Here is a 25,476-nt window from a genome sequence, read left to right as displayed (position 1 = left end):
TGGCCCAGGCACTCCTGCAGCACTCCTGCCTCCAGCCACTCTTGGTTTGGGACCTGCACGCTCTCTCATGAGTCTAGGGCCACTCCAGAGCTGGTGACACAGCCGGAGGCCAGCAGAAAGGAACAGCAGCACAGGGGACATGGGCAGCGAAAACCACAGTGACCGACACAGTGACGGGAAGGGATGCCTTCACAGGGTGAGGGCGCTCCACATCCCCCCACCAGCCAGCAACGGAAAATCAAATCTTAAAAGAAGATAGCATTCAAGACCAGCCTGGCCAACATGGCAAAACCCCGTCTCTACTAAAAATACAAAAAATTAGCCGGGCGTGGTGGCAAGTGCCTGTAATCCCAGCTACTCTGGGAAGCTGAAGCAGGAGAATCATTTGAACCTGGGAGCCGGAGGTTGCAGTGAGCTGAGATCGCGCCACTGCGTGCACTCCAGCCCGGGGCGACAGAGCAAGACTATGTCTCAAAAAAAAAACAACAAAGAAGATACCATGTATAAGCCCATCAGAAAAAAGGCAAAGAGTTGGGATAGACCCAACGAAAGATGTGTGAAACGTCTATGTAGAAATTATAAAGCATCATAAAGAGCAATTAAAGAAGACCCAAGAATTAGAAAACATATATTTTTCATTGACTCAAACTCTCCATAATTTAAAATGTTAATTCTCCCAATTTTGATCTACAGATTCAATTCCATAGACAAGCTGATTTTAAAATGTACAGGAAAAATTAATCGGTTCAAGAATATCCTGAGGAAAAAGATCAAAGTGAGCCGACTTATCTTACTAGAGATCGAGACATGAAGCTGCAGCGATTTAGCTCACGTGACAGTGGCCTAAGAATAGACAAGCGGGCCAAGTGCAGTGGCTCACACCTGTGATCCCAGCACTTAGGGAGGCTGAGGCGGGTGGATCACTTGAGCCCAGCCTGGGCAATATCGGGAGACCTTGTTTCTACAAAAAGTTTGAAGATTAGCCAGGCAGGATGGCGACGCTTGTAGTCCCAGCTGCCTGGGAGGTGGAGAGTATAGTGAGCTGAGGTTGCACCACTGCTCTGCAGCCTAGGTGACAGAGCGAGACCCTGTCTCAAAAAAAAAAAAAAAACAAAAACCCAACAACAACAACAACAACAAAAACCAGACACGTAGACCATGGACTCATTCAACAGAAGGTCATGAAAAACAGGTGCGCACAGACAGGGGCAGAGCGGAAGGCCTTTCAGTACCCAGCACGTGGTCCCCTGTACGGGCCGGTGAATAAAATGAAACCTGAACCCCCTCATCAATCCACCCTCACACGGACTTCAGCGCTGTGCATCTCAAGGGGAAGCGTAAACGACACAACGTCTGAAAGACAGCACAGGACGCCATTTACACAGAGCTGGGAGGCGGGGGAGAAGGGCAGAGTTTTCAGACACCAGAAAGCTCTGACTGTTAAGAAAAAGGCTGAAATGATAAACCACGTTAGAATTAAGATTTTGTTTGGGTCAACCGACACTGTGAGGGGACAGAAATACAGCCCACAAGTGAGAGAAGGTACCTGCAGTTGTTTGATGACAAGGGGTTCCTATGCAGAGAATATTTCTGGGTTGCTCACAGAGAACTGGGCAGAGGTCTTGAGCAGGCACATCCCAGAGGGACACCCTCATGGCCAATCCGTGATCCAAAAGGCAGTGGAGCGCATCAGCCAGGAGGTAGAGGCAACAGAAAGTTGCAGCACACACCCCACAGCCCCCAGAGGTGAAGACACAGCCCAACAAAAATTGCTCCAGGAAGCGTGGGAGAGCACACGACACGAGGTGGCCCGCCCCGCTCGCCCGTATCACCGAGGAAAGCCACTCGGTGCACCCAGGAAGGTTGATGGTGGGCGCATGCTGTGACCCAGCAATTCCAGCTTCTACCTAGACAGAAATTCCAACTCATGTTCCAAATCAAATATGAACAAATGCAATCAGCAGTATATATGAAGACTAATCAGACAATATCTTAATGGGGTTTATTTTAGGAATGGATGGGTATCGTAATATCACAAATTCTGTCAACATAATTGATAAATTAAAGGAGAACCTCAATAACCATACAAATAATAATAAACAATGCACTGATAGACTGTTTACCACGCGCCAGGCACAGACAGCCCTTGCCACAGCCCTCCAAGCACCGAAGCCACAGGCCGCCTGGACCTTGCCGACAGCCACACAGTGGCAGGGGCACTGGGACCGCAGCCCCATCGCGGACTCCGGGGCCTGGACACTGAGCAGGCTGCTCCACTGTAGAAGCTCGGAGGGCACTTAGTGCTGCCCACAGCCATCACCATCAAATAGAATTGAATCCAATCCCGTAGGAATGGAAGAAAACACCTCAGGGAAGGTAAAGACAATTTACCAAAACACAAAAACACAGCACTGATTCCAAATCTGTGTCCGTGTTCCCACTTTTCACGGAAGTGGGTGGGTAGAGCACGGAGCTCTCCTTCCAGCTTTCATTACAGCAAATGGTCGCGGGAGGTAACTGAGGAAACTAGGAAAAAGGCGGGATCAGGGACGCCTTTTAGACACATGATAAAACGGGGCATTGCACTGCTAGCATGAAAAGCAGACGAGCCTCCGATTACTTGAGAACCACCTAAGATGTTTAAGGAAAAGTAAAGCCCACCTGACTATGGAGAAAAAGGCTGGGTCTACACGGGTCTGCATGGACGTGGCACTGAGGAGGGACCCTCACCCCAGGAGAGCCCTCATCCTCATCCACACCCCTCCCCAGCTCACTTAAGTCGTGCGGGATGCCCAGGCGGAGCATGTTGGAGCAACAGCACACAGCTGCCGCCAGCACGAGCGGACGCTCTCCCAACCCTCTGGGGTGTTTGCTCACTCATTCATGTGGACCCCCAAATCGGAGCCCAGCCCCTCCCCTGGGGGGACGGAGGCCTCTGCTCCAGGAGTGTTCTCCAAAGCCTGGGACCTTTTACGTCCCAGGAGAACTGTCACCGCAGCAGGAGATGCCACTGCGACCTTCCAGGAGCTGCTTAAGGAAAAATCCCAGAGACAGGCATGGAAGCCACCTTCCCTCCGTGGAACCAGGGCTCTGAGGAGAGAGGCAAGTCCAGGGATGCTTCTTCCCACAGAGTCGGAGACTGTGGCACCAGAAAGATCGTGGCCACGGTGCTGGCGCCAAGGGCGGGGAGAGGGCAGTGGCCCTGGGCTCCTTTCAGCTGGTTCTGCATTCTTGTGGCCTGGTTAGGCTCAGGGACTGCAGCTTCCAGCAAGGATTGAAGATAAGGGGCCACTTGCTTCTCCTTCCATACCCCACGCCCCTGCCCTGGCTGCAGGAGTGAAGCAGAGCCTGGCAGGGGATGGGGAGGAAGCCCAGAGCCGCCTCTGCAGTATCACCCCCCGGGGTCCTGGAGAGGAGGTGTCTCCCATGAAGGTCTCTGGGTGCGAGTAGAGGGAGGAGGACTCAGGCAAGCCCCGTACAACCCCTTCCCCACCCCAGTCACAGGGCACCAGCTCTCCGGGGCACTGGGCTGCATGGCCTTCCTGGAGGGTACTGGGCTGCATGGCCTTCCCAAGGGGGTGCCCGTCTCTCCCAGGCACTGGGCTGCATGGCCTTCCCTGGGGGGTGCTGGGCTCTCCCAGGCACTGGGCTTCATGGCCTTCCCAGGAGGGTTCCCATCTCTCCTGGGGCTGGGCTGCACTGCCTTCCTGGGTGGGTTCCTGTCTCTCCCGGGCACTGGGCTGCATGGCCTTCCCCAGCGGGTGTTGAGATCTCCCTGGCACTGGGTTATACAGCCTCCCCTGGGGGCCCCCATTTCCTGGCTGGTCTCATGAGGGGTGTGAAGACTTGGTGTGAAGGCCGGCCACGTGCCACAGGGGTTCTGCGCATGAGAGGGCTGACTTCCCTGTCCTAAGAAGACTCACCATCCCCTCTGCCTTCAGAACAGGATGAGTGTGGTGGGATCAGAAACAGGGTAACACTACTCACAAACTTGCTGGCTGGACACACGCAGCTGGGGAAAGAGGCCAGAGGCCAGAGGCAGTGAGTGGCTTGGCCCATGGTCGCGTGGCAGGCGGTGGGCAGTGGCAGTAGGGTTTGGACCCTCTAGTCCTCCCAGTCAACCCTGCTGTGCACAGGAAGGGCCCGGGGTGCAGGGCCAGGCCTCATCACTTCAGACCCCAGGAGCTTCCAGCCAACCAGAGCTGCTCCCAACCAGGTCTGGCCGCACAAGGCTGCAGGCGGCGGTCATGCATGTCTCCATGGAGGGCTGGGGAGGAGGGAAGCAGGAGATGCAGCTCCCAGCCTCCCGGCTGCCCTAGGAAGGGTGTGCATGGGGCTGGCAGGTCCCGTGGATGCATGAATTAATGTTTTTAGGAGACTCATTCAGCATCACAGGCAAGATGATAGATCACTCTATTATGACAGGAAAATAAGCTGAAATTAGATTAGCAAATCATTTCTTTCAGCATCTTAATATTTTAATAATACGACAAATGGTATCTGCTAAAAATATCTCCTTAAAAAAGATATAAGCTAAAGCAACTAAAACCATTAAGAATCTTCCCAAAAGAAAGAAAAAAAATCACTAAGAAAAACCCAGAAGATAATAAATGTTGAGTAAAACTTTAAAGGGAATAAAAATGAGTGATACAAGATAAATAAATGATAAAAGTAGTTAAAATAGATTTATGAAGGTTAAGAAAATAAAGCAATAACATTACAACTAAAAAATAAATGAACAAAAATAAATTCAATAAAAATAAAGATAACTTAGATAAGAAACATACACAAAAAATTAAAGTTTGAAGTGTGACTAACAGCTACAAAAAATCCGACTAAAAAGCTAAGCACAGTGTGAGTCAGTGGTTGGGCCTGGCACCATTGGTTTGAAGGCACTGGTGCTAAACCCCAGTGTGGCCACAGCACCTTGGTGGGCCCTGCCTGTGAGGGAATGCGTACGCAGCTCTGTGATCAGGGCTGCAGGGATCCAAAGAGGTGCCAGGTGTGGTGGCATGCAACGTTGGTGGCGAGGAGACAGGCCCTGGGGCCCTGGGGTCACACTTCCCAGGCCCCACTGCCCTTCTGTCCACTGAGGTCTCCACACCCATCTGCTCCCAGCATGGAGCTGCCCTGGCCACTGAGGAGCTGCATTGACAGCGTCCTGCAGGCTGAGGGCTGCAGCCCACATGCATGTTGACAGCATGATGGCAGAGGGTGGGGACAGCGAGAAGAGCAGGAGCAGCGGTCACCCCAAGCCTCACCTGCACAGCCGAGCCCCAGGGGGCGGCCACCTGCCAGGGTCCTCTGCTGACCTCGGGTCACAGTAGGGGCCCAGGCGGAAGAGAAGGAAAGAAGAGAAGGCGGAGCTGAAGATGACCCCAGAGTGCCTGAGGGGTCTGGGTGGGGTCGAGGGTGGGGCAGCCTGATGGGGGGAAGCAAAGGCCACAACCTTCATACCCTCAAGCAGCCACGACTGCAGACGCTGCCCACTGCCCAGCCAGATGCTCCCGGATTAGACCGAATCCTCCGGCAGCAGCATCCCAGTGATGTGCGCAGCTTCAATCCGCTGATGGCCTGTTAATCCCACAACCTCCCATCAGCCTGCCTCATCTAATTCATGTTTAATGGGTTTGGTTTGTTTTTATTGTATTTCAGTGTCTGCGTTGGATAAAGTTACAGATACTTGGGTTAAAGACAAGCTCTGTATTTCTACTTGCCAGAACGCACACCTTTATTCATAAACACATCCCTAAATACCACACAGGTAAAATCCATAAAATAAACCTCCAGCTGGGGCGTCTGAATTGTTCAATTTGTTCTTACTGAATTCCAATGGGAAGAAGTGAGTCTCGTGAGCTTTGCTGTGGCAGGATCTGAAAGAGAAGTGTCCACCAAGCTGCCCAAAGCCAGCCCCATGTCCTGCGGGATTCCTGTCAGTACCACAGGGGCAGGAAGCCCTGGCTTGGGTGAGGACGTCCGCCATGGCTCCCTTCCCTGTCTCAGCCACTCCATCCTAACGCCTGCCTCCCGGGTTCTTCCCAGTGCTGTGGGCTGCAGTCTCCGGTGACAGGGGGACGTGCAACGGGGATGTGGACAATGTTTCTGGAAGTCTGGCCAGGAGGCGGGCCCAGGGACAGGCTCGCAGAAATGCCTGCCAGACCCGCCCAGGCTGAAGCAGGGAGCTGGGCAGGCATGGGGACCCCGAAACCCACGTGGATTCCTCAATGCGCGGGCCAGATGCCCTAAGGCTCAGTGGCGATTTAAACTGCAGGAAGTCAGAAACACACATTTATAGGTCACCCAGACCTGTGGCTTTTAAAAGATTTGACTGTAACAGCATCGGAATCATTTTAAAACAACAACAACAAAAGAACAAATAAGTCAACACAAACACCAGCGAAGCTGTTCAGGCTGAGATTCGGGGGGGCAGAGCAGGATGTGGGCCGCCTCCATGCAGCCGGGCAGGCAGGACCCTGGGGCTCTGAAAACCGTGCAGACAGAGGAAGCCACCCTGCAACCCTGAGCGCCCACACCGGGAGGAGCCCGTCCCTGGGCTCTCTCCTCCGAGGCACCCGCTTTGTTCTGCGTAAACACCACATTCCAGGTGTTCTGTGACTTGATTTCAAAACCCAGGCATAACCGACAGGCAGTGAAGCGCACGAGTCTGAAGTGACGGCTTGATGTCCACTCGGCACTCACCGTGTGGCCACTAATTGCAGACGGGGCCGCTGAGCCTCCGAGTGAGGGGCCAGACCCCCTGGCTGCCGGCTGAGCCTCCGAGTGAGGGGCCAGACCCCCTGGCTGCCGGCTGAGCCTCCGAGTGAGGGGCCAGACCCCCTGGCTGCCGGCTGAGCCTCCGAGTGAGGTGCAGACCCCCTGGCTGCCGGCTGAGCCTCCGAGTGAGGGGCCAGACCTCCTGGCTGCCGGCCTCCTGCGGCCTCTTCAGCACCATCTGGCTTGCACCTTTTTGTGTCCAGCTTTTTGACTCAAAGTAACATTTCTGAGACTCATCCATGCTGTGTGTGCGACAGCGCTGGGTTCCAGCTATCGCTCTTCCTCTTACCACAGAGCAGAATTCCACGGCGTGAGCCTGGTCCCGGCTGGCCCCTTCTGCTGCGGATGGCACTGGCCACCTCAAGTGTGGGGCTGAGGAAGGAAGACGCTGAGTCCAGGAGGGCGAGTCTTCTGTGGCCGCAGCCAGACTTGCTGTCCTGTGTTCATGAGAGACAGCTATCCGTCTCCACGATGGGCGCAGCCCCAGAGCTCCTGCAGCTACAGTCAGCCTGGAGGTTTCCCTTCTCTCTCTCTGATAAACAATCACGTTGCAAACACCTGGACCATGTCTGTACACAACGCAAGGGTCGGATGGCAGATTCCTGGAAGGAGAACTGGCTGGTGGAAGGATATCTGCATTTATAACCTTCATGGCCCGCACCCTCCGCGTGCAGTGAGTGCCGGTAGCAGGTGCGCCAGGGACCCCGTAGGGGCACACCCTGCCTGCACGCCTGTGCCAGGTCCTGTGTGCTGGTGACTACCATCGGGAAGTCTTTCGGGTCATCCGTATTCTGTTTCTTAGCAGCTGTACGTTCTAGGTGGTTGCTGCTTTCACGCTGATTCGTGGGGGCCCCATCGCTGTCCTGCGAGCGATGTTGCTGCTCCCACAGGCTGGCCCTGCCTCAGATCCGGCGCAGCGGCCGTTACGTGCCCGCGTTTCGTTCCGTCCGTCACCTTCCCTTCCACGCCTGCTCTGCTTAGGATGCCCTCCCCAAAAAGACCACGTTAAACAGCAACACACGTTTCTATGGCTGCTGTGGCGTTGCGTTCGCTGTGTGGCGGAGTACTAAACCGTGTTTTTGAATAGATACCTCAATGACCGATGTCTTTCACTGAATAGTCTTCCCATGCCCATTAATTTAAATACCACTGTTTTTTAAGCAAAACAAAACAAAACCAGCCTCCAGTCCTGCCTGTGTTAATTACTCCTGCCGGATAATGTTCTGTTATGGGATTCCTGTTCCCTTCTTTCCTGTGTCCTTCTGATGACAGTCCCCGATCTCCGCCCTAGTACACGCATCTCCGTGAGGGTGCACATGCGGACGGGGGTGGGGGTGGGCAGGAGGACCACAGGGAAGGGAGGGGAGAGGAGGGGGGAGGGGGTGCTGGAGCCTCTGGCAGGGGGAGAGGGTGTGAGGAGCTGGCTTCTGAACAGGCTTCACGCCCCTGTGCGTCTGGGGCCAGCCTGAACACCTCAGCCTCTCTGGGATTGCCCCAGCCGCCCCCGCCTCCCACCAGACCCCTCCCCAGCCAGGTCCTCTCCTCCCCTAAGGCCATCTGTGGCTGGTTCCTGCCCCAGAGACACAGACCCTTCATTTCTCCTGCGCCCCTGGAGGCCTCACAGCCTCTGCCACAACGTCCCTCCCACCCAGCCTCTGTCTTGGGTTCCTGTTAACCTTGACCATGAGCAAGCAGGACCACATTTTCTCCACAGCCCCTTCGCCTCTCACGTTCCACGAGCCTCTCTTTTGCTCGGCACTGGGGCAGATGGGGCAGGCCCTGTGTCATTTCCTTGCAATAAGAACCCTGGCCTGTGCACCTGGAATTCCTGTCACTGGGCCACAGGTCTGTCTGGTTTATATCTGACTTGATGGCTCATTGAACAGCACAGGCTGTGCCCCTGACCCTGGGTGCAAGGTGTGGACACTCAGCTGGGCCCTACCTCAGTGCTCCTGACATAGTCTGGTGGGGAGGAAAGCTGAGAATTTACAGATCCAGAAGGTCCAGAAGGTTCTCAGGTGATGGCAAAGGGGGTCCAGGGGTCATACGTGGAGAGCCACTGACTTGTCCTATTTCATTGAAACACCGCAGCCCATGCTTGGAGAAGGAAGCCCACTGCTATTCTGCTGGCTGCAGTGCGGCAGGACAGGCCAAGCCTGCTGGCTCTGTCCACAGATGGTCGAGTCCATGCGGGGTTCCTGGAGACCCTGTCACAGCATCCGGCCTGTGGCCCTGAGTCCCTTCAGTCACCTCAGCTGGGGTGAAAATGTCTCTTTGGGAGGCTCCGGCTGTGGGGGGCACACACCCCGAGCCCGCCTGACGTCTCTGCAAGACAGCTGCCTGCCCTGCGGAGGTCCTGGCCGTGCAGAAGCAGCACCAGTTCCCGCTTTCTGAGCACTGCCCACAGCTCCTGGTGACAACACACACCCCACACACAGAGAAGGCTGTGTGGCGTCTGCAGGGCCTTGCGGAAGACCACCCTCAAACCCAGCTCCACCGAACAGCCCTTTCAGTTCCCAAATGAGTCAGGGCCCAGAGGAATGAGGCCAATGTGAGGGAGAACGTCAGTCCCTGCCTGGTGCCAGAGGACACGCCACTGCATGAGATACTCAGTGGCGGACGGGGCGGGAGGCATGGAGGTTCTTCTGAGAAGTACAAAGGGGACATCACCTTGTTGCTTCTGCATTATTCCATTTCGTTATTTCTGCAGAAACAGCGATATCGTCTACTGATAGAAGCGAAGGAATATCCATCCAGTAGCACTAGCCGCGCAGGGCAGGCTTTGTTCCTGGAGATAGCGGTACGCATTCTCCCCTAAAGGCGACTGGGGGTGGGCTACGATTTTGTAATTTTTTTCAACATGAGCAGGCGTGCTCATTACAGCAGTATCTCCCTGTCTTCTGACCACATACGATGACTAATTGCTCCCATTAAACCAAGTTTTGGGACATACGTCAGGTGGAGCAGAAAAATGGAGATAATGTTAAAAACTGCATCAAAATAAGTGGGACTTTCCCCAAGCATAAAAGAAGCATTTATAATCACAAATATGAAAAACATTAAATTCTTCTACCCCATCTTAATGAAATGAGAGAAAAATTCCCTTTCCTCAAGATTGGCAGTGGGTAAGAAACAGTCCTTTAGAAATGTTACATGAGATTCATTTGAAGGCTGTAGTTGGTGGGAACTGGGTATTAGCCTAAATGCAGAATGTTTTCAAAAGGCATTACTTTCATGCAGAGAAAGGCTTCTTTTTGTTATCAAGGGTACAACTGCTATTCCATACAACGAAAATGTAGAAGACTTTAAAAATCTAAAGTGTTCATATTTATTTCTATGAACTTGGTCACAGACCCACTTGCCTGGAAAGCCAGTTAAAACACAAATTTAAAATATTTATCTCTGAAAGGAAAAACCATTTCGCTGATAGGACACACCCAAATCAAACTCTGTTATGACTTTGGCTCTGGCAAGCTATTTCTGGGAACATTTTTCCCAGCAAATGCAAGCAGGAGCAGGAAATGTGTCTAAACATGGCAGTGATGGTCAACACACCACACAGACACTGCAAACCCTCTCTATTGTACTCACAACTGCCAAAATACCTTCACCAGAAGGATCCTGAGCTAAGGGAACACTTTAGTTCATTTACAATAGGTGAAAATAAAAAATTTTGTTGTGATTTATGAACTGCAAAACTCAGCATCGTTTTCTGAACATTTTAAAGTATTATGCATTCCCTGATGGCTTCATCACACAGGAATCCTGCTCACTGGCCTTCCTGAGGTTAAGAGAATCATGTTCTTCCCCATTTTAAGTACCAAGCTGCAAAAGTGCATGCTCTCCATCCATCGGCAGCACCCATGATCCCGCCTCACTCGGATGCTGGACTTCACAGTGCCCCACGCTAGTGGCGGGGACGCGCTCACCTGTTCACTTCAGAGGCCAGCGTTCACCCACAGAAGCAGGGATTGAAGGCACTCATCAGACTGAAAAGTCTGGCCCCATGACGGTGACCAGTGTTTGCACAGGTGAGAGAATCACACTCCCACACCACATCCAGTATCTCTGATTGACAAACATCTGTAAAACCACGTTTATGTTTCCACAAATAATAACACTCGACTAGTAAAGAACATTATTAACACTTGCTATGGGTCCTCGGAAGGAACCCTGTTAGTGGAACAGCAGGCCTGACGGGAGCCTCATCACCTGAACGGGCTTAAATGTAACATAGTTTCCGCTTTTTCATCGTAACGCCTCATGCACGGCTATGCGGTTCCTCTAGGCATTTCTCCGACAGTCAACCAAGCACAAACTCTGCCTGCCACACCGCCTGGGACTCCCCTCGAAGCCAGTCTCAGCCAGCCGTCCAGCCCATGGACCGCTCACCCAGGGCCCTCAATCCCTTACCTCGGAACAAAGCAGCTCTGTGAGGCTGGGAAGGATCAGGTTTGATGCGGGTATCGGACAGATGGCCACTCTCCCCGTTTAGACAAGATGAGACGCTAACGGAGAAAAATGAGAGTGGTGCTTCGCTCTCCACCGAGGGAGGCTGCCCACCCCATTGGCCTCGGGCGGGAGCCGCGTGACATGGGCCAGGCACATGTGACCCACTTTTTGCCCAGCTCCCCTCATGCCCTTGGAGGGTGTACCCAGCACTCATGCGCTGTCATTTCAATACCCCCTTCCCCCAACAGGGGCAACTCAACAGCCCGGCGAGCCTGCAGGACACACGGCCGCAGCAGCTAAGCCCCTGGAATAGGAAGGGGTGGGTGGGGGCAGAAACCCCAGGGCCCAGCATTAATCCCAACACAGCTCCTAAGACACGAGCTTTTGCTGCTGCTGCCGCCGGTCTGCCATGGGCGGCGTAGGCATAAAGCAGGTCCCTACCCGGACAGCGGGGCTGACCTGGGCTTGGCTGGCGACGCTCTTGCAGGTCCTCATGAACTTTAGGATGAGGCTATTCCTCACCAGGAGGAGGTACCTGAAACAGCATAAACTGGAAATTCCCTCCTTTCCCTGTTTACTTCTTTGTTGTGACTGAGATGTTCTAGGTCTGCCCCACAAGCAAGACCCATGCAAAGCTGAGTGGACGAGCTGCAGCCTCAAATGTGGTTCTAATGCCAGCTGTGCCCCGGGCAGGTGGGGTGGAAAGGCCTAGCCCAGGATCCCACAGCCCAGGCACTCGGGCCAAGAGAGGAGGTGCAGGATGCACACTGCTCCACCCATCAAACTGGGCACTTCTGCCACAGAACAGAGGAGAAAGTCACCCTCTGTTCTGTTACAAGCTTCTTACCTTGATCCCACGTTACACAAGACTCAGGGGCAGTAATGGGAAAAGCACACACAATGGGCAGAGGTGAAACGTGAATGCAAAGAGAAGCCACTGGGCTGTGAAGAGGGCCCAGTTTCATCGGGGACAGGCTGAGCTGGCTCCTGCTGGGGCCCAGGCAATGTGCTTGCAGCTTTCTGATGCCAGACAAGGCACAGAGACAGAGTGTGGAGTCCTGCATGTCTTACTGACCAAGCAAAGTCAGCCGATTGCTTATTAAAGAAGCTAAAATAATGAGTATCGGAGGTTCATACAGAAAAAAACAGAGTATGTGCACATGCAAAAGAAAAACCTGTCACTGATCATTACCCAGAAGGACCACAGTTGATATGTGTTATCTTGAGATCTGCCTATTCAGACTTTTGTCTAGTAGGCCTGTGTTTTTATATCTTTTTAGCAAAAATCATAACCAACCATGTTTGTTTTTCTTGCTTACTATTATATATGAAATATTTTTCTATGTTAATATATTGAAGTCTGCATAAAAGGGAGCAGATTCCCCACAGTATTGCATTTTGTGCATTTTTAGGCATTTATTCTGATGCATAAAAATCTGCAATGACTGATAATTCCAGGTATTTTGAATTGTTATAGTAACTAATAATGTAATGATTGTTGCTATGATTTAAATGTACGTGTCCCCCCCGCCCCAATTCCTATGTTGAAACTTAAGACCCAGTGCGATGGTATCAGGAGGTGATTAGGCCATGAGACTCTGCTCTCAGACATGGATCAGTGCCTCATAAACAGGCTCAAGAAAACTAGCAGGGTCCTTTTTACCCTCACATCCCATCCACCACGGGGACACAGCGTTCATGGCCTCCAGGGGAAGCAGCGTTCAAGGTGCTGTCTCAGACAGGCCGACCCTTCTCAGGCGTGAAACCTGCTAGAGTCTTGATCCTGGATTGCCAGTCTCCGTAATGGTGAGCCATATATTGATTCTGTTTATAAATTACCCAGTGTTGGGTATCTTGTTCTAGCAGCAGAAACGGACTAAAACCGTGACCTTTGGGTGGATCCTGTTCTGTCTCTCTCTTATTTCCTTGTAGTCTGTACTTATAATTTTGGGGCCAAAGGAGGCACAAGCTGAAGTGGAGGGCGAGAAGCAGGCCCAGCTGGCGCCATCCAGTCCATTCCTCTCCACTGGAAAGGCTCTGCCCTCGGTGTTGTCTGCAAGCACTGAGCTTGTGAACACGGAGTGGTCAGGGAAGAAGAGGAGGAGGATACAGTGGCCACATTAAGACAACTCTCGCTCTGCATCTGGCACTGCTGCCTAATTTAATCTTGAGCAGCTCTCGGTGTGGGGTTCCTGTTACGGATGGGGAGAACAATGGCAGAATCACTCAAGGCATGCTCTGACCCTAAAGCTTGGGTGGTGGGGCTGGGACCCAGGCTGGCAAGGGCCCAGGCTGTTGCCCCAGGTGGCTGGGGGAGGACTGGACACTGAGCATTGAGTCTGGCTTGGGCGGGCCTGTGGTGGTCACAAACAGCCTGCTGGAAGGCAAAGCAGAACAGGCAGGCAGGGCCTGGTTGCCAGTGGGGTGGAAGGTGGGTGGCTGCAAGCAGTGTTGAGGCCCAGGTGGGTGCTGTGGGTGAGTGGCCTTCCCACCTGCCGTGTGCGGTGGGGAGAAGGAAGCTGACCAGGCAGCAGCTGAGAGGGGGTGCTGGCAGAGGTGAGAAGGCATGGAGGCAGCTGCACACCAAGCCACAGCGCTCGTGAAGGGAGGAGCTGAGGGTGTGACCAGGAAGGAGCAGCCCAGAGGCAGGAGGGGAACTGGGGCAGGGGCCTCCACAGGGCCCAGGATGGGCAGGAGGAGCCGCTGGCTCAATGCCGCCAAGAGCCCAGTGAGGGCGAGGGGAGGTACAGAGCGGCCCTGCTCGGAGGGGTACTGCCAGCAGCCTCGGAGTGGAACCCAGTCATCTGCACCCAGGGTGAGTGCTGCACCTCCACAGGGGTCGCTGCCAAGGGCTGCTCCTCGCCACACTGTTTCCTCTACCAATCCTGCTCCCAGGGCCACGCTCAGAGGAGGGGTCGCTGCCGGCCGGAGGGGCACGGCTGCATCACGTGTGTGCAACTGCCTGCATAAGGAAGGGCTGTCCATCTCCCCCGCAGTCTGTATTGTGCCTGTTTTACTCTGCGCCGTCACACAGCCTCGCACCATCTTTGCTGTTGGCCATGAGAGGCTCTTTCAGGTGGGCTTCGGTGTCCCTCCAGGGCGATGGGTTTTCTGCCTTGGGGCTGTCATGTGCTCAGGCTCATCTGTGCTTCCCCACCCAGAATCTGCCATTTCTCCATGGAACCCTTCTGTTTTTGAACCATTTCAGTAGAAAGAGGATAAAAGGCCATGTAAGTTGCAGCCCCAGCTGCGTGTTCAACACAGACGCAACATGGTGTGAAATGTCAACCAAGTCAGCTGCACAGTCCTAACTGCTGTTAGCCACGTCACTCCTGCCAACACGCAACTTTCGACGTAATAAAATTAGAGACCTAATGGTGATGCTGTGAAAATTTCACATTTAGTACATGTATGTGAATACAGCTGCTTCTCCATTTAAAGGAAGTTAAAGGTGTTGAAGGAAGAGGCCGCCTGCCCTGCTTCCTCAGCTGATGTGTCTCTCTGTGACCCGGGTGTGGAGACCAGGCCTGGGAGGTGAAGTGCCCTCACCTGGGGTCCAGCTGTGCTGCTCACGGTGCACGATCCCCGAAGGCCCACTCGGTGCTGGAACAGGCCCTGGAGAGGGAGGTGCCCAGCCAAGTGTGGAGCCCTCCCCGGGGCCAAGCGCCCACCCATCACACTGACGGCCGTGCCTAGTGGTTTCTCCAAGAGGGGAGATGTCGCATGTTAGGACTGGCCTCCCCTGAGCAGAGGCAGGGAGCCAGGGTGAAGCTGGCAGCCAGTGGAAGGCCAGCTGTTCAGGGTCCCAAGGGCCACTGTGGAGTTTCCTGGGCAACCTGGGAGTTTTCCTCCCCAGGGGTTCTGAAGCAGTAAATGGGGAAAGTGTGAAATGGATTCATCCCTGCTTCTGATGCATAGCCATGCAGGGGAACCCCCATATGATGCAGTTCTCTCTCAGAGAACCCTCTCTGGCCTTGCACCCTGACCCGCTGGCCACCTCTGCTGCACGGCCCCTCCCGGTCCGGCTGACCCGCTGGCCACCTCTGCTGCACGGCCCCTCCTGGCCCAGCTGCTCCTGGTCGGGGACCTGCTGATACCGCAGCACAGCGCTGGGCGTTCACAGAACTCACATCTCAAGGACGGCGACACCAACGAAGGAGCAGACAAGCAGCAGGAGCTGGTGGCAGTGGACAAGGCTGGAAAGGCTGGACTGGGGTTTTATATGGCATCTGTATTAATCTGTTCTCACGCTGGTAATACAGACATACCCGAGACTGTGTAATTTATAAAGGAAAGAGGTTTCATGGATTCATAGTTCCACATGGCTGGGGAGGCCTCACAATCATGGTGGAAGACGCAGGAAGAGCAAAGGGATGTCTTACATGGTGGCCGGCAAGAAAGGGCACGTGCAGAGGAACTATGCTTTAGAAAAACATCCGATCTCATGAGACTTACTCACTACCACGAGAGCAGCACGGGAAAGACCCGCCCCCATGATTCACTTACCTCCCACTGAGTCCCTCCCATGACCTGTAGGAATTGTGGGAGCTACAATTCAAGATGAGATTTGGGTGGGGACACAGCCAGACCATATCAGCATCCGTCAGGAAGACCTCACTGAAGGGGGACCTGGGAACTGTGGAAGGAAAATAAAATCTCAGGACCCCAAACCCACTATGATGAGGAGTTCAGTTTGGGAACAGAGTCATGCAAAGGTGGCCTTCCTTTTGGTCCTAAGCAGACAGCTGCAGATAGAAGGCTGCCAGTCTCCCCAGGGGCCTCCCTCACCAGCTGCCCAAAAGGAAATGCCCTCTGGGCCCCAGTCTGTACCCTAAGGCAGTGTCCTGCTGACTCTCACCCTGACAGTGTCAATAAACAGCTTATGTTCACAGGTACAGGACTAAGACAAGACCAGAAGCCGTCCCTCCCCCGCCTAGCCCGAGACCCACGCATGTCTTCCTCTGCTCCAGGTTTACTTCACCTTATGGGAAATGCAGATTCTTGGAGAGACCGTGCGTACATGACAGGTCCTCTACCGCCTCCCGCCAGCTTTTTCCCCTTCAAATACGGAAGTCCTAAAAGTCTCTTCGGAAAAAGCCCAGGCAACAGGTCCTATAGTAACTTCTATCTCTCTTTCCCTGGCGAGTCCTCAACCTTGGCAAAATAAACCTCTGAGTGGATTAAGATCTGCCACAATCCCATTTTGGTTGACAGGTCAGAGACTGGAGGGAGGTGAGGGAGGTCCATGAGGCTCCCTGGGGCATGGCCTGCAAGGCAGGAGTGCAGGGTGGGTCTGAGGAGCGCAGTCAGTGGGAAGGGTGTGGGAATGGGGGAGGCCTGGCTTGGCTGTTGGGGGAGCCAACACCCCTGCCCTCTGCGAGCCTCTCCCACATGACACCTCCATCAACACTGGAGAGCAAGGCCCTGGGGGGCAGCCCTGTTTCCCCGTCCCCATCCAGGGCTCATAGGTCCAAGAGTGGCAGAGAAGCCAGCACCAGGGCTTGAGGCTTTCTGGTCACTGGTAGATGCTGGCTCCTGTCAACAAGAAGAGCTAAACTCTGCAAAATAATAATTGAAGAGATTTACTCTGAGCCAAATGTGAGTGACCATGGCCGAGGCACAGCCTCAGGAGAACCTAAGAACTTGTGCCCAGGGTGGCTTTGGGTGCAGCCTGGTTTTATATGGTTTAGGGAGATATAGTGAGGTGTGCACTGGTTTGAGGTCCAGAGAGGCAGGACAGCTCAAAGGCGGGGGGTTATAGTGGTGTATTAGGCTGTTCTTGCATTGTCATAAAGGAATGCCTGAGGCTGGCTAATTTATAAAGAAAGGAGGTGCAGCTGGCTCAGGGTTCTGCAGGCTGTACAGGCGCCTCGGCATGGCATCTGCTCGGCTTCTGGAGAGGTGCCTCCCATGAGGACTCAATTCTGATTTTTTTATCTTGCCTATCTTCCCATCTAAGGGGTCTGGGGAGTCATGCTCTACAAACCATAAATTCTCATCAGATGGGTTTTATTTAACCCTATATCGTGACTTACTTTCCAACCTGGCATAACATTATGAGACAAGGAATACAAAATAATTTACCCCAAAACATGTTTCTTTGCCATATCTTGAGATGGTCCTACAAAGCCATCCTTTGTGGGGGAAAATTTGCATCTGTAAAGAATCTCTATTAACATAGCTTGATCTTTTTCTTCCAGGCCCCCCAGTCCTGAAGAGATTAACTGAGAGTCTAGCAGCTTTTAAAGGTCTGAATAGGAAGCATTTGTCATCCACTGTCTCTAAGGACAACCCCTATGAGACTTCAGAAGAACCTTGGTCTCCACAACGCTTTATCTTCACCTGAGCATTTCCTTTCTATGATCCCAGGTCTTTAGACAAACTCAACCAACCGTCAACCAGAAAATGTTTACATTTACCGATAGCCTGGAAGCCCTCACTTTGAGTTGTCCCACCTTTCTGGACCAAACCAATGTATTTGTTAAATATATTTGATTGATGTCTCATGCCTCCCTAAAGTGAATAAAACCAGGCTGTACCCGACCGCCTCGGGTACATGTTCTCAGGACCTCCTGAGGGCTGTGTCACAGGCCATGTTCACGCAGATTTGGCTCAGAATAAATCTCTTCAAATATTTTACAGAGTTGGACTTTTTTCTTTGACATCAGGAAACTTGCAATCATGGCGGGAGGCAGAGGAGCAGGCACGTCACCTGGGCAGAGCAGGAGGGGAGGGGGTGCCACACACTTTTACACAACCAGGTCTCCTGTGAACTCAGGGGCAAGAGCTCGGTCATCACCAGGGGATGGCCCAGGCCGTCATGGGGAAGCTGCCCCCATAACCCAAACACCTCCCACCAGACCCACCTCCAACACTGGGGATCACATTTCCATGTGAGATGTGGGTAGGGCAAATATCCCAGCTCTATCAGATGAATTAAAAGATGTTCTGAAGGGTACTTGGTTGAATGAGTTAAGTTACTATCTGAAGGCCTGGAATCAACAGGAAGGAGTGTCTGGGTTAAGAGAAGGGGCTGTGGAGACCAGGGTCCTTATTATGTGGATGAAATCTCATAGGTGTCTGCCCTTAGAGGCAATACATGGCAAATGTTTCCTATTCAGACCTTTACAAGGCACTAGACTCTCAGCCAGTCTCCTCAGGATTGGGAGGGTCTGGAAGGGGAAAGATCCAGTTATGTTAATACAGGTTCTTTACAGATGCAAATTTTCCCCTACAAAAGATGGCTTTGGAGGCCCGTTTCAAAATATGGCAAATAAACATATTTTGGGGTAAAATATTTCTATTTCCTACTTTATCTGTCATGTGATGTGAAGCCACAGTCAGACTGAAAAGCCACGTTATATTGGGTTAAATAAAACCCGTCTCATGAGAAGTTACGGTTTGTAGGGTGTGACTCCCCAGGCTCCTTAGATAGGAATTGGGCAAGAGAGGAAAAAGGTCAGTTTAGTCCTCTCTCCAAGCCGAGCATCTTCCCTGGCAGGAGGTTTTCTGTCTCCCTGGGTTCCACCTGCCTGTCACTTCTGCAGCATGTTCTGTGCCTGTGTGGGGTCCGGCCCTCAGGCCATCGGGCACTTGGATCCTGGGCAGAAGGCAGACAGACACGTGGGCCTGACCCCACACAGTGCATGGCCTGCAGCACGGACCTAGGGTGGCGGGGTACCGAGGCAGCCCTGGGTCTCGTTTAAATCCCAGAGAGAGTATTTATATCTCAGATGTAGGAGGCAACCAGCCTGGCTGGGTTCAGGCTTCAACTCTAAGGGGCTCTGTGTGGTTCCCACGTTGGTTGTTTGGGTCTTTGCAGGGCTATCCAGGCCTTCCCACGCATGCCCCCCTCTGTGCTGGTGGGGTCTGGGAACTGGGCAGCAGTCCACTCCATGGTGCGCTTCTCAAGTTCTGTGATGGGCTGTTTGAGGGCGGATGTGTGTCTGTGAAGCTGGGGGTGAATGTGGGAGACTGCCCAGCCCTCTCCGTGGGCTTCCCGAGCCTGCGTCTGCGCTGGCCTCCCTGTGCCTCCCCCATCCCAGGATTCCTCTTTTCCCTCCTGCAGTTGGGAAGCTCCAGCTCTCTGCACTGGCTTCCCAGGTGCACTCCTCCGGGATCAGCTGTGGGAAAGCACAGAGAGAGAAGGCACTGGGGGATCACGCCACTTGGGTATCGCTGCCAGACTTGGAGAGGAAGGCTCCCTCCCTCTGTGGTAGAGCCTAGGGGCCCCTGAGGACCCCCTTGGCCATTCCTGCCACCACTATTGTCGCCGTAAGGCTGCCTAGGGTCTAGATGTGAGAGAATAGGGAGGAGACTGAAACCCAGGGTGCGCCCCCACTTCCCTGGGCATCGGGGTCCCGTTTCCTGCTCTTTGAACTGTTCCCAGAGGCTCCTCCTGAAGCTGTCTGTCAGCTTTCTGTCAGCTTCTGGGTTTCAGCCTGCCGTGAACTCAGGCAGGAGAGATTGTAAGTTTCCATTTCCTCCAGCACTCCTGCTACTTACTTCTCAGACCACTGCATTCTGTGGGGCAGAGGCTCAGAGTGCTTGCTCAACCCACCCAGAGCCCACACCCAGCTTCATTTCAGTCTCATCAAAGAGCATCTTCTACTCACAGTGAACAATCCAAAAGGGAAATTAAGAAAACAATTCTATTTACAATAGCATCACAAAGAATAAAATACTTGAGATAGGCACACACAAGGGCACCGCTCCTAACAGCCAAGCGGGTGAAGCCTTCCTGTCCATTGATGGCTGCAGTCTTTACATACAACGCGATATCAGTCAGCTTTCAAAAGGAAGGACATTCTCACACATGCCACAGTGTAGATGAACTCTGAAGACATTAGGCTAAAAGAAATAAGCCAGTTACAAACAGACAAATGCCATATAATTCCACATGTAGCGGTCCCTAGAGCAGTCAGATTCCTAGAGACAGAGAGTAGGATGCTGGGTGCCAGAGGCTGGGGAAGGGAAGGTTTAATGGGGACAGAGATTCAGTTCAAAAAGTTGAGAAAGTTCCAGAGATAATGGTGGTGATGGCTGCCCAGCATATCCCTGAACTGTATGCTAAAAAACAGTTAAGATGGAAAATTCTATGTTATGTACATTTTACCACAACTAAAAATAAAAACAAAAATAAATTTTAAAAAAGCATTTGTGGTAGCTGACACACATGCAGGGCATGAGGAGTTGTATTTGAGCCTGCAAGTCCAGGCTGGCCCTTGCATGGAACAAACCGCACAGCCTCTCAGGGCCCAGGTTACTGAGCTGTGAAACTGGAGGCCTCATCCCACCCCTTCCATCTCTCTCCCAGGCCCGACTTCAAAAGGATGCTGCTCTTTGTGTTTCTTTGCTTGTTTTTTTTTTTCCCCACTCTTACCTTTTTGGAAATCTTTTCTCTTCCTAGCCTCGTGCACAGAGGCTGAGATGCAGATACCAGTTTATGACACGTCGGCACCACCGCTTCCTGGGAGCGGCTCCTGCCCCGTATCGTCGGCTCCTTTTTATTCTCACCGGCCCTTCTCACCACCACCTGCCACCACGCAGGAGCCCATTCCAAAATACCGAGTGCCTGACTCTTACTCACATACGCTCTTGCAAAGTATATGTGTATTTAATTTCCTTTGCATACGTCTGTACTCACACAGGCAGAATGGTTTAACACCACTCACGTTTCTTAGCTTTTTAACCCAGTGAGGCAGGAGAACAGGGCCTGCAGGGAAGAAACCTAAGGTCTTCCTAGAACTAAACCAAATGCAAACACTTCAGCCATGACAGCAACACCCTTTCCATTCACATGGGGTGTACACCAAGTAACCAGTGGAAACCTGCAGAGGGTATTGAAACCCCAGAAAATTCTGTCACTGGGGCCCGTGAGCTGCTTGCTGGGGCTGCTCCCACCCTGTGGACTGCTCATTTTCAGTAAATCTCTGCTCTCACTGCTTCATTCTTTCCTTGCTTTGTTTGTGTGTTTTGTCCAATTATTTTTTCAAAACGCCAAGAACTTGTACACCCTGCATCAGTAACGCCATCCCTGCCTTTAAGGGCCATTGGCACATCCAACCCACGGCATCTGGCTTCTGCCACAGTTAGGTTTTCACTCTTCTAGGCAGGGGCACTGAGGTCACCTTTGACCCCGACATCCACGGAGCACAACAAGGAGATGCTGTGTGCATCTGTCTCCATGACCCCGTGGAGATTTTGTCACCACAGAGATGCAGGACAGCACGCCAGGTCACAGCAGGCTCTGGAGAAGACATGCCAGCCCACCCCCTCTGGCCAGTGGCACGTGCACTTTCCGCATCTGCTCCCAATGCCTGGTGTGAGTCCACTGCCCGCTCCTGCTGGTCTCAGCTGTGGGAAGGGTACACGCCATGTTACTTTGCATCTCTCAGACAAGAAGTGAGTTTGCACATCTCTTCACCAGCCTTTTGTACTTCTTCTTCTGTAAACTTTCAGATCCTTCACCCATTTTTCTATAAAAGTTACTGTATTAATTTCCTATTGCTGATGTTACAAATTACATCACAATTTATTATCTTCGATTTCCAGAAGTCAGAGGTCTGAATCAGATCTCACTAGACAAGTCAGGGTGTTTGCAGGGCTGTGTTCCTTCTGCACAAAAGTCAGGGTGTCTGGAGGGCTGTGTTCCTTCTGGACAAAAGTGAGGGTGCTTGCAGGGCTCTGTGCCTTCTGCACAAATGTCAGGGTGTCTGGAGGGCTGTGTTCCTTCTGAACAAAAGTCAGGGTGTCTGGAGGGCTGTGTGCCTTCTGCACAAAAGTCAGGGTGTCTGGAGGGCTGTGTTCCTTCTGGACAGAAGTCAGGGTGTCTGGAGGGCTGTGTTCCTTCTGAACAAAAGTCAGGGTGTCTGCAGGGCTGTGTTCCTTCTGGACAGAAGTCAGGGTGTCTGGAGGGCTGTGTTCCTTCTGAACAAAAGTCAGGGTGTCTGCAGGGCTGTGTTCCTTCTGGACAAAAGTCAGGGTGTCTGCAGGGCTGTGTTCTTTCTGAACGAAAGTCAGGGTGGCTGCAGCGCTGTGTGCCTTCTGAACGAAAATCAGCGTGGCTGCAGGGCCATGTGCCTTCTGAACAAAAGTCAGGGTGGCTGCAGGGCTGTGTTCCTTCTGAACAAAAATCAGGGTGGCTGCAGGGCTGTGTTCCTTCTGAAGGCTTTGGGGAAATACTCTCTTGTCTTTTCCAGGCCACATTCCTTGCCTTGACCTTTGAAGCCATCAGCTTTTGTAAAGCTTTATTTATAATTGACGCATAATAGTTGCACATATTTACAGGATACAGTATGAGGTTTCAATACATGTATACATTATATGATGATCAAACCAGGGAAATTAGCATATCGATCACTGTAAGCATTTATGATTTTGTGATAACATTCAAAATCTTGTCTTCCAGCTATCTGGACAGACACATTATTATTAGCTATAGTCACCCTATTGTTAACAGAACACCAGAATTTACTCCTCCTGTCTAACTGTAACTTCGTAGCTATGGACCAGCCTCTCTTCTTCCTAGCCCCTGGGCTGGGGAGCTTTATTATCTATTTTCTGAAACAATCTGTGTAAGTTAGAAATCAAGTGTTCCTTAAAGTTAGGTACAATTCACCCATAAAAATGTGTCTGAGAACTTTTTTTGAATGGAAGTCTTTGATTGTCACTTAAATTTCTTTAGTATTGTTGGCTTATCCAAGTTCTCTATTTCTTCTCAAGTCTGTTTTGGCACTATTTTCCCAGGAAGTTATCAATTTCACCTACCTTTTCAAATGTGTTAGCATATGGTTTCCCACAGTACTCAACTTTTCTTCTTGGCTGTATCTATGGTTATTTCTTTATCTATCTATCTATCCATCCATATTTATTTTTATTTATTCACTCATTCACTCCTTCCTATATTCTGTTCCATCGACTGTCACCAGTATCATCCCTTCACTTTCTTTCTTTTTTTTTAGACAGAGTCTCACTCCATGGCCCAGGCTGGAGCGCCAGGGCACAATCTTGGCTCACTACAACCTCCTCCTCCCGGGTTCAAACAATTCTCCTGCCTCAGCCTCCCGAGTAGCTGGGATTACAGCACGCATCACCACACCCGGCTAATTTTTGTATTTTAGTAGAGACGGGGTTTCACCACATTGGCCAGGCTGGTCTCGAACTCCTGACCTCTTGATCCACCCACCTTGGCCTCCCAAAGTGCTGGGATTACAGGTGTGAGCCACCGAGCCCAGCCCTTCCACTTTCTTTAACCAGAGATCTAACTATTGACTCTAAAACACAAAACAGCTTTTAGGGCTGTGAATTTTCTGTTTTTCTGTGCTCTCTATTTCACTGATTTCTGCCTTATGGATCCTTGGGCTTTCTCCCTTGCTCTTTTTTCAGCCTCTTGAGTTAATTTTTCATGTTTCGTAACACGTGTTTATAGCTACAAATGTCCTTCTAAGCACTGCTTTAGCTATGTCATGCTAATTTGGACGTATACCGCTTCATAATCACTCAGCCCTAAAGTTCTTTTATTTCTTTTATGATTTTATTTCTAACAAGAGTTTTTTATAGCATATTATTTACATAAGCTATTCCTTTACTATTAATTTCCAGTATAATTGCCTTATGCTCTCCACATGCTGTGTTATAGACAGATTTCACCTGTACACATACATCCTATGTTACAGACAGACTTCGCCTGTACACATCCTAGTACTGTACATGTTCTCTGTATGCTTAGAAAGTAACATGTAGAGTTCAAAATATACCTAACAGCTCAAACTTATTTATTATATTGCTTAAGATATTAATACTCCAGCTTACTTTTTGTTGACCACCTTCTTGGAGGGATGTGTTAAAAGCTCCAAATACAACTGCTCATTCATCCAACTTTCCTTGCAATTGTATCAACAGAAGTTCATGGTAACAGCTCAAGCCACAGGCACTAATGTCTGCAGGGTATCACCAGACCACCAAAACAGCACCCCCACTCCTGATGCTCTCATTACCTACTCTTTCCAAACACCTCAGGACGATCTTCAGCCCCCAGCACAGCCTTCTTGTCCTTCATTCCTGAAACCTGTGCCTCCTTGGCTTCTTGGGGCTGGCTCCAGGGCAGAGCCAGAAGGCTGTGCGAGAACCACCTGGCCTGGCACTGGACCCAAAGGTGTTCAACCACAACCAGTTCACTGCTACCAAAAGCAGAGATCCCCAATTTCCCAAAGTCATATACAGAATAGTCTTCAGGGCACATCATGGACTGAAGCAGGGTGAAATACAGCACTGTGTCACTTCAAACAGATTTCATTTGTCAAGGTTAAGTCTAACTTTGTTATATACACTCTTGGTAAACAAACAAACATGCAAACAAAAGACAGTAACTCACCTTCCCCCATAAGCAGGCTATAAGGTTTAGAGCAGATCCATAGACAGCAAAGGTTCAGACGTATTGAACTCCGAGCATCATAACCACAGCGGGTGATTTACAGAAGGGTTGGCTTTTGTCGTGGAGCCCACCAACCTAAAACACAAAAACACAGGGCTGTGTGAGCGCACCGGTGCAGGGCCTGTCCGCCAGCACTGGGCTTCAACGCAACTGCCTCTTGCCTTCAACACAGCAGTCAGCACCTCTTCAGCATTCGAGTACAAGGCACGGTGTGAGTGTGTAGACGGAGTGCCAGCGAGCGCTCCCCCTGGGGCTCTTCCCCCCAACACCCCAAATGAGGTGACTCAACCCAAAGGCAGGCTTCCACTTCACAAGTGAGACGTCTACATGAAATGTTTTGATAAAACTGCACTTACTTATGTATTTCCTTATATCGACGCTGATTTTAAAAAACCATTTATTAAATTATATATTAATTTAAACACATTGCTGGTTTTCTAATTTCACTGATAGTGAACAAATTTCATCTAATTTCTTCAATTTCAGCATGGTCTTAGAGAAGAGACTTGGAAAAAAAAGGCACACTTGAGGTTGGACGTGGTGGCTCATGCCTGTAATCCCAGCACTTTGGGAGGCCAAGACGGGAGGATCACTTAAGGTCAGGAGTTTGAGGCCAGCCTGGGCAACATGGTGAAACCCCCATCTCTACCAAAATACAAAAAATTAGCCAGGGTGGTGGCGGGCACCTGTAATCCCAGCTACTCCGGAGGCTGAGGCAGGAGAATTGCTTGAACCCGGGAGGCCAGGGTTGCAGTGAGCTGAGATTGCGCCACTGCACTGCAGCCTGAGTGTGACAGAGTGGGTGAGACTCCGTC

The 25,476-nt window shown here is 51.6% G+C and overlaps 1 protein-coding gene across 26 annotated transcripts in view; it reads right to left on the bottom strand.

Moving 5' to 3' along the window:
• LOC100591041 (poly(rC)-binding protein 3) overlaps window positions 1-24,708 on the bottom strand; it is an 89,682-nt gene extending 64,974 nt beyond the window's left edge. For 3 of the 26 annotated variants that reach the window (XM_030806225.1, XM_030806232.1, XM_030806240.1), the window contains exon 1: window positions 11,188-11,361. Coding sequence is in view for 1 of the 26 variants with exons in the window: in XM_030806247.1 (XP_030662107.1) it covers window positions 24,602-24,611 (10 nt within the window). In the remaining 25 variants the exon portion in view is untranslated. Of the gene's footprint in view, window positions 1-11,187; window positions 11,415-24,601 lie in introns of those variants that run through there. The other 23 variants (XM_030806224.1, XM_030806228.1, XM_030806229.1 and 20 more) reach the window with 16 other exon arrangements.
• Between the last annotated feature and the right edge of the window lie 768 nt (window positions 24,709-25,476).

This window comes from Nomascus leucogenys, chromosome 25 (assembly GCF_006542625.1).
Source record: "Nomascus leucogenys isolate Asia chromosome 25, Asia_NLE_v1, whole genome shotgun sequence".
NCBI lineage: Eukaryota > Metazoa > Chordata > Mammalia > Primates > Hylobatidae > Nomascus > Nomascus leucogenys.
This window is presented reverse-complemented; position numbering and strand designations above follow the sequence as displayed.